The 14,278-nt window shown below is 35.4% G+C and overlaps 1 protein-coding gene across 2 annotated transcripts in view; it reads right to left on the bottom strand.

The window, feature by feature from the left end:
* LRP6 (LDL receptor related protein 6) overlaps positions 1–14,278 on the bottom strand; it is a 176,387-nt gene that overhangs the window by 15,878 nt on the left and 146,231 nt on the right. For both annotated transcript variants that reach the window (XM_044775138.2, XM_044775140.2), the window contains 4 exons: positions 13,559–13,770; positions 12,409–12,599; positions 6,642–6,851; positions 4,147–4,272 (listed from right to left, as the gene is read on the bottom strand). In XM_044775138.2, the coding sequence (XP_044631073.1) occupies positions 4,147–4,272; positions 6,642–6,851; positions 12,409–12,599; positions 13,559–13,770 (739 nt within the window). The remainder of the gene's footprint in view (positions 1–4,146; positions 4,273–6,641; positions 6,852–12,408; positions 12,600–13,558; positions 13,771–14,278) is intronic.

Consider the following 14,278-nt stretch of genomic DNA (forward strand, 5'->3'; position numbering starts at 1 on the left):
TAGAATCTCACACATAACCTAGGAATAATCACTATAATCATCAACCTCCAAATATTTTAAAGTTACCCTAGAATTCATAACTTTTCTATCTCTGAGTTTCTCAAAGAGTGTCCCTCAAACCCCTGGGGGTCCCTGAGACCTCTTTCAGAGGATCTACAAGGTCAAAACTATTTTATAATAATACTAAGATGTCACTTGCCTTTCTCACTACATTTGCACTAATGCTACAAAAGGAATGGTGGGTAAAACTCTTGGCATTTTAGCAGACACAAGGCAACGGCACCAAATTGTACTAGTAGTCACTGCATTCTACATAGCCACACACTCACAGTAAAAAATAAAAAAAGAAAGCACTAGTTTCATTTAAGAATGTTCTTGATGAATTAGTAAATATATTAATTATATTAAAACCAACTCTGAGTACACGTCTCTTCCACATTCTGTTTGACAAAATGAGAAGTATGCACAAAGCTCATGTTGCGTACCTAAGTATGACGGTTTCTCAAGGAAAAGCTCTGAGTTGTAAACTCATCCTAAAATGGAATCCACTTTTATTTGAAAGAACAACTGCCAAATAAACTACAGTCATTTACACTTGGGTATTTGGAAGAAAGCTTAAAAAAACCCAAAGAACAAGTGAGTCTGTTACTTCAAGGAAAACAATGGCAAATTATAACACGGGAGCTTTCAATCAGAAATTCTAATTTTGGGAAACCTGTGTCTAATACTATAAGCTTGACAGATTCTGATGAGAGAGGTGTTGATATTAAAACGTGATTTTTTTTATATTGCATAACAAAATGCATCAAAATCTGAAGATCTGGGAATTTCTGATGGAATGCTAATATTTCCAAATGACCAAGACGTAAGGATACAAAACTGTGCATGAATAAAATATCCATTCAGAGCACAAAATAGATCAAAGGATTTTAATATAAGAGACCGTGAAAAGTTAACTGATAATGGTTCAAATTCCACACTGCAACTAAACCTATAGAAAACTAAGACTTATCAAGATTTGGTGTAGAATTCAAGATGAATATCCATAGTTATTAAAAGGTTATTATTATAGTGCTCTGTTTTCCAACTACATATCTGTATGAGGTCAAATTTCTTCATCTATTTCAACCAAAACTACATATTACAACAGATTGAATGCAAAAGTAGACATGAGAATCCAACCCAACCTTAAGGGTTTGCAAAAATGTAAAAATAATGTCACATTTCTCACTAAAATGATTTTTCTTTAAAAATATAGTTCATTTTCTTAACAGATTTCATTTGAGAACATGTAAGGGTTCATTACTGTTATTTTCAATAAATTTTTTTAAGGTTCTTGATTTTAAATTTTACTACAGTAAATATAGATAAATATAACCTATGCAAACAAAAGCTCTTTGGGATCCTCAACAATTTTTTAAAATATAAAAATATGCTGAGACCAAACAGTTTGAGAATTGCCATTTAATCCCAATTTCTTTGTTTTGTAAATGAGAAAACTGAGGCTCAGAGAGGCTAAGTGACTGCCCAAAGTCACAGAGCTTCCCATAATAAGGGCTGATTAAAAAAAGATAAGACTAGAAAGGCAGTCTCTTTATTTTTAGCCCACTGCCTTTACCATGACATCACAGGCTCTCTGACTTACTTTAAAAACTTTTCTGTTAGTAAATTGTCTAAAGAATACAACTTTATTATCTAACTATGGATCAGAAAACTTTTATCTTTAAAACAGAGACTATTGCAGATTACAGGTGAGTATTTTATACTGGGAATTTGAGGGATTATTTACAGAGGGAACTTGAGCATATTACGTATTCAGCACTACAGTAGATCACGGGCAGAATAAAAATAGATAAAATATGGTCCATGTCTTTAAAGAGCTTTTAATTTGGTTGGGGACAGGAAGCGACTAATGAATATGAAACAAACGATTACATTAGTCTGAAGTGCATGTCATGCAAACTGTGGTAACAAGCGCTACAACTTCGAGAAAGAGAACAACAACAGCTGGCAAAGGTTTCACAGATCACGAGGAGACTAGCTGCACCTTGAAAAGTGAGTAAGATTTAGGATGGGCATGCACGAAGAGAAATACATCCCTGAAATACCACGAGGAAACCCACCAAGGAAAAACGAAACAGAACATGCCACAGTCAGCATCAAATTCTAAACAGCCAAACAAAAATAAAGTGAGCAAGCTGGGAAGAAATACAAAATGAGATGGATAGTAAGACAGGCTCAAATGAAAACACATCTTGAAGGTCAGGCAGAGGAATTTAGATTTTGTATTTCATTTGTCGCCACTGTAAAATCAATCACACAAAAAATCCTGTACACAAATATTCACTGCGGTTTTATTCTTAATAACAAAAAAATTGAAAACAATTAAAACGTCCCTCAAGAGATAAATAATAAATTGTGGCATATTTATACAATGAAACACTACTCAGCAATAAGAAGAAAATAACTACTGATACACTCCACTATACAGCTGAATCTCAAAAATATATTAAGCAATAGAATCTAGACATAAAAAGAGTACATACATCACAATTCCTTATATAAAGCACAAGAACAGGCAAAGCTAAACTATGGGGCTATGGTGGTTACTTCTGCAAGAGAACTGGCTGCTAATGGACAGAAAGGTACTTTTTTTAATGACAACACTGTATATCTTGATTTGAGTGTTGGTAACAGTCGTATTCATTTGTTAAAACACACTATTCATTTAATGCATACATTATAAAATAATCAGTAAAAGTGAAGAAAAAAATCAAAGGTCTTTTAAACATTTTCTAAACGGAAGGTGATATCCTTGCTTCAGTTTTATCTACGTTATCATTACATAAGGGTAAATTCTTCTAGGATTTGCCTTTTTAGAGTAACAATACAGCACCCTGATATGGAAATACTTGCTATTTTTTTAGTGGTAAAATATACTTAAAGTTTACCACTTCACCCATTTGAAAGTGTACAGCTCAGTGGCATTAAGTACATCCACACTGTTGTGTGCTTGCCATTTTTGAGGGGATACTTCAGGTCCCAGAGCTTAACTTTTACCCTGTACATATCTGATCTTGCTTACTAAATTGTATGCTCTTTCTCAAAGATCTTCAAACCGCCTCCAGTCCAAGCACAGTGCCTCACAGCTGCTACTCAATACATGTCATTTATTTTTAAAAACATAAAGGAAAGTTAGAAGAATAAAATATTCTTATAATACCATCTTATCAACAATTTTTATATTTTGAGTGTATATGTTCTTTCAATCTTTGTCCACAGAAATACGCTTTTTATGTACCTGTCATCACAGCAGGAAACACCATTTTAATAATTTTTTTCCACTTGAGCCAAATTTTGGCTACATTTTTACATCAGCTTATGATCATGATGTTTAATAGCTGTATAAACTTAGTTATTTTACTTAATAGTTTTCTTATCATTAGAAATAAGACTGTTTTTTAAACTTCTCCCACTGTAGAGAACAGTCTTTCTCCTTTGGTTGAACTGACTTAGAATTATCCCCGAGAGGAGGATTTCCGAGTTAAGGGAATAAATAGTATTATCATGTTTGATGCTACCATACTATGCTTAACAAAGGAATGTACCAATTTGTTATGCTCTCATTGAGTGACTGAACTAGTTTCACTACAACATTGTTACCACCCAGTGATATAAACAATTTTTTTCCCCAAGATAAATAAGAAAAACAATAGGGAACTACTGAAGGATATGAACAAAAGAATATTCTTTTCACTGGATATATTCCCAAGAAGGATACATAAACTGACAGAATCTAGAATTCAGTAGATAGAGATTATAGGAGGCAAAATTAATTCATCTTGTTACCCTCTGGGGTGGAGAAACCAACTTTATCATTAGGAAATACTCCTCACCAGATGAGTTTCCCCCAATAAGGGCACTTTATCCTTAGTTCCGGAATTAAGTTACACCTATCACTTGCCATGATGGATTCATTGTTAGAATAACCCAAAAGCCTAGTATAGTGCAGATGAACAGAATATAAACGATGAATCAAATTAGGAAAAAGAGCAATTTCACTGTCAAATCATAGAATGCTAGACTAAAATATGGAACATGTTAATTGGCATTTAGACCTGCACAAGAAAATAGTAACATATTTACCTCCACATGATAGCTCATCTTGAAGCAGAACCAAGTGCATGGGGCAAGAGCACCTTGTCGTACCATCTCCTTTTACAAGACAAATATGTGAACAGCCACCGTTATCCTGAGCACAAGGGTGCTGTCCTGCCAAAAAAACAAAAAGAAAAGAAAGGGAGGGAGGGAGATGGGAGGGAAGGAGGAAGGAAGAAGGGATGGAAGGAAGGAAGGACAGCCTAGTCAAAATCAATTACCAAGAAAACCAAATGTAAAATTACGAAGAAAACCAAATGTAAAATCACTTTGGATTGTTTTTGTATACAAAATAATTCCTCACTCCATCTCTATACAATCTATAAGAAAATGGGGACAACTTAAAAACACAAAACACCTGTATCTAACCACTGTCTTTACATATTTACATATAAAATATTTTTCAAGTATTTTAAGCAAGGTTAATGGTAGAGCTCATGCTAATTTTTGCGAATAAGAAAAGATGATTATTGAAACAAAAAAACTTGCTTGGTAGAATGCTGAGACCTGGATATTTTTCTACCTAAAACACAAAAACTCTTCTAAACTAAAGATTTTAACTCAGAAATTCTATCCTTCTTAAAGATCAGATGATTTTACTCAAAAAGTACATTTGAATGAGGAATCCACTGAAAATTAAAGAGTAATAGAAGGAAAAGAACTTAAGTTCACATGGAACTCAATTACTCAGAAACAATCAAAATTATTTGCTCAGTCATTTGCAAAATATAACTTGCAATGTTACAAATGTTTAATTTCCTCACACTGGGGTTAAATTAAACAAATACACTGTCACACAACTTTTCAAAGTCTGTCTCACAGGATGTATTTAATGAAATCATTGCTTGGAATTTTCTACTTAGCTTGTGTTAAAAAAGCAACTTGACATTTATCATCACTGAACACCAACATCTAATGTAGCCATCCATTTACTCTCTGACTCTCGTCTCAAAAACACATCAGAACTGCTTTAGCGTGTTAATGAAATTGAGGAAGTCAGCAGAGTCAGCAGGTGTGTCATACTACATAGCTGTCCCAAACAGACATCAGTCATTACATCAGAATATACAACCTATAAAGTAGTATTTCTCAATCTTTTAATTCCATGACACTTTTGATAATCGAAAATCTCATTCTCTTTAATGTTATTAGAAATTAAAAAAAATATTGTTCCAAATATAAAGCCATATTTAAATGTTGAATTACAATAAAGGTATCCCCCGTGAAATTCTGAAAATGTCCATGGAGATTTTCTGTAATAAAATATTCATACAGCAACTGAATAAATAACTTAGGTATTGAGTCATTACTACCTTATTTCTATTAAATGTCCAGCATGAGTTACATGTCATAACATAGAACAACAACAATTCTAACTTTATTTCCCCCTCCTTTTTTTGAGGAAGATTAGCCCTGAACTAACATCTGTGCTCATCTTCCTCTACTTTCTATGTGGGACGCCTGCCACAGCATGCCTTTATAAGTGGTGCGTAGGTCCACACCTGGGATCCAGACCAGCGAACCCCAGGCCGCCGAAGCAGGGAGCGTGCGACCTTACCAGCTATGCCACGGGGCCGGCCCCAATTCTAACTTTCTAATTCTCAAATACCTCTCTAACTTAACTTCTAAGTTCATGAACAGTGACAACATAATGAGTACTTGAACAAGCAATGGTGCTCTCATTACTCAATTCTTTCACACTCCAACTTGATTTGAAAGCACTGTACTGAGAAGTTAAGGAGTTCCAATAGTTCTCTCTTCAGTCCTCCATTTAACATGAGCATTCCTGTACAATCATGTAAGTCCTACAGTAGTGACTGCTATGAGGGCATTTCTGATTACAGACACATATTAACAAGACACTAGGGAAAGATGATTAGCCATTTTCAGAAGTGTTCAATAAGATTAAAAAAATGATTATGGCTACTTTTCTAAGCTGAGAATTGAAAAATTTATCCAAGAGTGTAAAAAACAAGCACTTATTAAGCACAGTCTTCTCTAAGTTTACACACTAAATTTAGTCTGTTTCGCTTTTGCTTAAGAATAAGCTTATTCCATACTAACTATATTTACCACTATATAAATATAATTTTTGCTTTTGTTCAAACTATAAAGGTATACAAAGAGCAAAAGAAATATATGCTTTACACCAGTATTCTTAAAGGGGCTGAAGGAGAGGGAGGGAAGGTATGACAAGCAGAGTCTTTGTCATTCCTGGGAAAAATTTTTGAAAATGAACAAGACCATTCGTTTCCACCACTCCTGTTTTATGGGGAAAGAGATCTGATTTGAAAAAGCTCCCAGGTGAGTTTGATATAAGACTTTAAACACATGAACAGTTGAAAAAGAAAATCGAAATACTAAAAGTGCATGAAAATCTTCAAACTAAGAGGTAAGAAGACAGAAAAGAACACTTTAATTTTATCCTAATTTCTGAGAACAAACATGAATCCTGCAATGAGCAGCACACCATCAGCACTTACTATATTCTTGAAGGTTCAGCTCCTTCACTGCATGAATGTCACTAAGCTGGGCAATTCGAGCCTGGACTTTTGTTCTACCCTCTCGACCTGTCATGTCAATTTTTTCAATCATTTGCTGCTGCTTATCAATCCAATATAGCCAGTTTTCAAACACAGTCAGTCCCACAGGCTGCAAGATATTAGAGTCTTCTAACACTATCCGGTTGGCACCTTGGAAAGGAGAACATTAAACAGAAATGACTCATGTGGGTCAAGTCATACATTCAACAACTATCTACTGAATACCGGTTAGATTTACTGCAAAAGAAAATATGGTAAGCTCTCCACTTTAAAACTTAAAAAATCATTCTGAGAAGAAAAGATACATACACACCAGAAAATAGATAATAGACTAGACATTCAAGTGCAATCAAAAGCAAATGAATGCCCAATACATAGTAAAAACTCTAGTTCACAGAAAGACAGAAAAGAATTCAGAGAAGTTTTCAAACGTGTTTTTTTAAAACAGAGTCTGCTTTTCAAATTAAATTTTATGAAAAGCTCTAACATATAAAACATATAAAAATGGTACTCCTCTAGATGAAGCAGTGGTGGTGAGCCCAGGGCTCTATATTCTTGGCCTCCCCAACTCGCTAAGTACACCTAAGGCACCCGTGAAGGACAACTCCACCCTAACCCTCCCTGGCCATTCAGAACACAGAAAAAATGACTGACTCAGAGGTTACCTGGTTCAAGCCTCACCTCAAAGAATTCCTTCCACAACATCCCAGACATAGAACCATCCAGACTCTGAAGGGGCAACCTATTCTATTGTTGAAATGTGAGAAAGTTCTTTCAGAATCGGGCTGAAATCTGTGCCCCACTCTCCAACCCTATAGCTTCTCCTTTACCCAAAAAGAAAAAATATATTTATTCCTTCCCTCTTCCTCATAATAGTCCTTCAAATATCCATGGAACATTTTTATGGTTCCTAAGTGACGAGTTCAATCAAAGAAAGATATTAGCTTATACTCTGGAAATATCAGGGAAGTTCCAAGAGGCAGGCATAAAGCTAAGTTTTAATAAACAGAGAAAAGTGGGGACATATTTCAGATAAGAAGGCATTGCCTAAGTCAACATTCAGATCCACGGTGAGTTCAAATGAGTTTACTTACGCTCCCTCCTAAAAATCTACTAAAATGGCGGTAAAAACTTCAGGTATAGGGGCCGCCCTCATAGTATAGTGGCTAAGTTCGGCATGCACTGGTTTGGTGGCCCAGGTTTGCAGGTTCAGATCCTGGGTGCAGAGCAACCACCACTCGTCAGCCAGGCTGTGTTGGCAACTCACATACAAAATAGAGGAAGATCGGCACAGATGTTAGCTCAGGGCTAATCTTCCTCAGCAAAAATAAATAAATAATAAAAATTAAGGTATAAACCAATAAGGACAAAGAAGACCTAAGAGCAGAAAAGCGATATAAAATTTAGAAGTTGGAGAACAGAAAGACCAGAGATAACACAGTAGCCCAGAGAAAGCTAAATCCCTGCAGTCAATGAAGCCAACAACAAAACCAATTAGCTCAGGAACTGGAAGCACCAGGTATTTTGGGATGGAGCAAAGGGAGGAGTTATGTGGGTGGGGCTGAAAGAAGAGTACTGACTGAACATAAGTACAAGAAGTCATGCAGCTCCTGGATCTCCTCCTTTCCTCTAGCAGACAGTTGAAGATACACTTTCTAAAGAGGTTGAATCAGACTTTAACGTACCCGGCAAAGACAAAGAGGTAGCACCATACCCAGGATTGTACAGGGCAATTACTTAAAATTCTACTTTCTGATTGCTGAGACTCTCCCCAACACCCTTCTCCCAGTAGACTCCAAAAATACTGGTAGCCAGCTTTTATCTTACTACAGAAGACTGGAAGACTTCCCTTAGGAAAAACAAACCACCACCACCAACAATAATCAAACAAAAAACCTGAGAAAACAGGTATACAGAGAAAAGAACTTCAGATAGTGTCACTTAGGAGTTCCATTAGAAAACAGCCAAGTGTACCTAAGAATCTTACCACTTCACAAGCAGCAGCAATGTGAAAATCAGCATTTTCAGTGCCTATTAAATATAAACACACAACTAAGGATCACCAGATACTTAAAGAAAATTTCTACTTTTAAATTCAAAGCCAAAGACAAACATAACAAGGGAACTTGGAGAAGAAGACAATAAAAAGCAGAAGAAAAAAACTAAAGAACAGGTTGGGGGTAAGGCATTCAGAGAACACAAAAGAGCCTTTGGAAATTAAAAACATGATACTTGAAAATTAAAAAAAAACAAAACAAGAAGGTTGGAAGATAAATTTGAAAAATTCTCCCAGAAAGCAGAACAAAAAGACAAAGAGATTGATAATAGGAGAGAAAAATACAGTTATAATTAAGAAGGTCCAACATCTGAATAAAAGTCACAGAATGAGAATATAGAAAATAAATCATCAAAGAAATAACATAGAAAAGCTTTCCAGAACTCAAGGTGTAAGTTTCCAGATAGAAAAGACTCACCTAATAAATTTCAGTTCAATGAAAGAAACAAAGAGGTAAGGGGGAGGGGATCACACAAAGGCATATCATCATCACATTCTAGAACACTGGGGAAAAAGAGAAGATGTTAAAAGCTTCTGGAGGGGAAAATAAAGGATCACACATAAAAAGCCAGGAATCACAATGACATCAAACATCCCAATGACGCGAGATGCTTGAAGATAATGGAGTTCTGTCTTCAAAATGCCGAGAGAAAATAGTTATGAAACATGAATTCCATACACATCCAAATTATCACCCAAGTGTAAGGAAAAGAAACATTCAGACATATAAGATCAAGAATTTTAACCTTCTATGAGACCCTTTTCAAGAAGCTAATAGAGGATGTGTTCTATCAAGAAAAAGGAATTAACCAGAGTAATGGAATCCGAAAAACAGGAGGTTCGGCACCAAGGAGACTGGCAGGTGCATTCCCAGGATGATAACGTTGAAAGGAAGTTGGCCTAGAAAGCAAGCAAATCCAGACTGGAGCAAGATGACCAAGAAATTCAGGAGGTATGATTTCAATTAAAAACAAAAAAGATGGCTAGCTTGATGCATCTCTATGTATTGAAATAATATTTGTAATATTTACATTAGACAAGATTAACTTCAGGGAGAAAAAAATCCATAGAAGGAAATGTAGCTGATGGTAATAGCTACATAGCCATAAACAACAAATAATTAAGAACGAACTTAAAAATTATGGTATCACTATGCTGGGAGGATGGGAGGAGACTTCATATGGGTATTTTGGGGATATATGGTTTAAGACAGCAAAATCTTTATCTTCCAACAAAGGAAGTCAACTTGAGATGTCTAAAATTGAAAGGTCAAGAAATAACAGTTTAAAGCAAGTTATTTTAAAATAACTGAAAGTGGATGCCTCTGAGAGTGGGAACTGAGAGTAGGAAGAAGAAGAGCAGTAGACTTATTTTTCATAAGCCAAGTAGAACCATTTGATTTTCATAAATGTTTACATGTATTACTTTGATGAAAACTAAAATTAAATTTAAAACAGTAATAAAAGGAGTGATTGAAAAAGATTAGTTGGTGGTAGTGGAAGGATGGCCTCAAGTAGACAGCCAGGGAAAAAGAGATGTCAACAGTGTCACCACAGGACCCCAGACATGATGAGGACCTGATCTACTTTGATGGCAGTGATAAAAGAAATATAATTAAAACACTGGAACCAAAAATGAAACGACATGCTTATGTATTTAACAAACTGAGCATGCACTAAATGCAATCCAGGATAAAAGGTTCTGTGGGAGGCTAAAAATACAAAGTAGAAAAAGACCCCATGACAAAAGTGCATGATTATCTGTGACTATATAGGGAAGGGAAAAAATAAAAACCCAATCTGTCAACATCACACTAACTTTTTTCAGAAAACAGAAAAAGAGGAAATACTTCTTTTTATGAGGTCAATGTAACCTTGATGGCAAAACCCCAACAAGTACATTATAAGAAAGGAAAATTATAGGGTAATCTCTTTCATGAATACAGATGCAAACATCTTAACCAATAGGAAATCAAATCCAGCAATATATAAAAAGGATATTGTATCTTGCCAAGTTTGATTTATTCTAGGAAACTAGCAACAGAAAGGAACTTCCTTAATCTGATAAAAGTTACCTACAGAAAAACCTCAGCAAACATAATACCTAATCATTAAATACTGAATGCTTTCCATAAAATCAAGAAAAACTAAAACAAAGCAAAACAAATCCAAGCATTCTATTATTGTATTCAACATTGTATTGGGGGTCCCAGCCAGTGTAATGAGGCAACCAGGAAAAAGGACAGGAAAAGAAGAAATACAACTCTCACCATTTGTAGACAAATGATTCTGCAATGTAGAAAGTCCTAAAGAAACTACAGATAAGTGAAATTTAGCAAGGTCCCTGGGAACAAGCTCAATATACCAGAAGGGAGGAAAAAAGGAAACTGTATCATTCTACATTCCAGTCACAATCAGAAAATGTAATATTAAAAATTTAGAATACTCTTTACTACTAGGACTCAAAAGCATCAAATACCAAGGAATAACTAATAAAAGACGGGCATGACCTCTTTACAGAAAACTATAAAACATTGAGAGAAATTAAAGTTCTAGATAGAGAGAGGGATATACCATGTTCACGGTTTGGAAGACTAATATTATAAAGATGATAATTCTCCCTAAATTGATCTAAAATTCAAAGACACCCAGTCAAAATTCCAATAGGTTTTTTCTTTTTGGTGGAAACTCAGAGGCTGATTGTAAACTGTATATGGAAATACAAAGGATCAAGAGTAGTCAAAGTAATCTTGAAAAAATATTAACAGTGTACATTGCCAGATAAATCTGTTATAAAGTTATAATAATTAAGACAATATAATATCACAGAAGACAAAGTGACCAAGGGAACATTAGAGTCCAGAAACAAACTCATACAGTCACTTGATTTATAACCAAGGTGCTATTAGAAAACAAGTGGGGAAAGGATGGTCCTCTCAAAAAGAGGTGCCCCTCTGATAGACATAAACGGTGTATTATTTTAATTTCATTTGCCTGATCACTAGTGAGGCTACACATTTTGGCATCAGAAACTGAGGGGAGGGGAAGTAACTATGATTGTAGACAGAGGTCTACAGAGAAATGAGAAAATAAAGTACATATGAAGACCAACAAATGACTTAATTTGGCTAAAACACCAGAAATGTTAAGATCATTTGAGTTTGATAATGAGTTTGTGAAAGCCAAATGCCAACTTAAGTGTACAGCTAGACTTCAGGTTATGAGACTACTCTTAAGATTGTTTTAGTACAATACTGACATGATTAGAAACCATGCTTCAGAAAATAATTTAAACTTTCAGGGGGGAAAGTCAGCAGGGAGGAGACTAATCATAGGCTAGAATTCAGGTCAGAGATGATGAAAACATAAACTAGAGCAGAAAAATTAGGAAAGGAGAAGAGATACATTAGAAATATATTATTTACAGAGCCCAGATAAAGAAAATTGGTCCATTATTAGATAACAAAGGGAGTAATAACTATGCTGATGGTTGAAGAAAGAATGCTTCCCAACCAATTTGATGCTGACTACTTTTAGTGAATAAAACTAAAGAAATGTGTACAAAAATAATATAATGGAAGAAAAATACAAATGCTAATGATGAATATCTCAATAACTCAAATAAAAATAAGGAAACGCATTTCTCAGGTACCTGAGAGATCACTGCTTTCAATTCGCCGGAGATCTGAATCAGCCCAAAAGAGCTTGCCCAATCTGCTATCAAGGGCTAAAGCAATTGGTTTACTTAAGCCACTGAAAAAGAGGACTTCCCGTTCTGTTCCATCCAAAGCAGCCCGTTCAATTTTTGGAGACCTTTCCTGAAGATTGGTAAAATACATATAGCTGAAGAGAAAGGAAGAAACAGTAAGTTTACCAAAATAAGAAACAATACAAAATGAGAATATTCTTGTTAAGACAAAAGGAGGTAGCATATTTTAAAATCTTATTTTTAATTTTAGAATACATTTTTTAGAAGACCATGGGATACTTTCATTACCTGATAGTAATAAAACATACACAGAAATTCTTAGAAAGCTAACTTTCATGGATTAATAAAAATGAAGAGTTAGACACAGGCACACCTATGCTTTTAGAATAATACAATAAAATAAAATTAAATTAAAAAGCAGTAACCAGAGAGACCTAGACATAAAATTTTAAATCCCTTCTCTAAGTAGTCCATTTCAAAACTAAAAATGGCATACATGAATCATTTCTTATATTTAACTCTGAGTTCATCTCTTTCCTGTAACTCTTCTGAAGTAAGCTGTTTTCCATGAATTCCTTATCATCCTTTCAGATGCAAATAAGTACTATTTATTACATGAAAAGCTCTGTACTAAATGAAAAAAGACATATTAGCTCTTATCATAAAGGAACCTAAACTCTGGTAGGAAATATAAGATTAAAAACAATTCACTATAAGGTAAATTGGAAGAGACTAAGTATGACTAGAGAGGCACAGATATGGAGTGCTGGGTATTTGGGAGAGGGTAAAAATCACACCTGCTTGGGGGTTGGGTAGATTAAGGAAAACTTCATAGAGGATGTTGCAGTTCAAATGGTCCTGGAGGTATGGGTAGAAATGAGAACTAAAGCAATAGGGACTAAAGAAGGAAATTTTAGGCAGCAAAATCAGGGAATGCAATGATCTAAGAAAACGCAGGGGCAGGTAGATGGAGAATATCAAGTTTTTCCACTGGAGCACAGGACACTTAAAGGTAAATAACAAATGGGCTGAAAAGGAAGGCTGATGAGAGTCTCAGACGCCAAGACGTCTGAATGGCATTTTAGTAACATACCCTTTCTCCGGGTTTACCACAATGGCTCGAGGTCTGTCTTGCTCGCCTTTTAGCACCACTCCAATGGATCTCCCATCTAATCTTGTTACATTAATGACATTGGTGGCCTCACAAGTCCAATAGATGTAGCGGCTATAAATATCAATGCTGAGGTCATAGGGTTGTATTTCTAGGTTCTGATTTGGAACCGAGCTCACAACCACAGTAAAGCCCTGGGGAAAGAAAAAGACACACACACACACAAAGAAAATCAGCCTCCAAGCCCGAGAGCCCTGAAGCAATCACTCACAATGCTAACCCTGATGTGGTCACACACCTGAGTAGAAAAGTCTCAAGGAACATTTCTTAATGATAGATTTTTTAATGGGTAATGTGCTTCTCTGTTAACATGCATTTCAAATGTTCCTTTTGGTTATTATGACAGAGAGAGCTGAGACCATATTAGTTGCTCTAAGAACCCGACAGAGCATTGATTAGAGATGAAAGTAAGAAGGTGGCAGCTGTCTTCTGTAAACTGGAGACAACTGTGTCTAGAACCACATCCTAGAAATACCCCTACAGCAGTGGTTCTCAAACAGAGGCGATCTTGTATTTGCATTTGCCTCAACCAGAGGCATCTGCCAATGTTTGGAGGCATTTTTGATTGTCACAGCTAGCGGAGTATAATTGGCATCTAGTGGGCAGAGGCCAGGATTGCTGTTAAACATCCTACAATGTACA

The sequence above is a fragment of the Equus asinus genome, chromosome 22 (genome assembly GCF_041296235.1).
Source record: "Equus asinus isolate D_3611 breed Donkey chromosome 22, EquAss-T2T_v2, whole genome shotgun sequence".
In the NCBI taxonomy this organism is placed as follows: domain Eukaryota; kingdom Metazoa; phylum Chordata; class Mammalia; order Perissodactyla; family Equidae; genus Equus; species Equus asinus.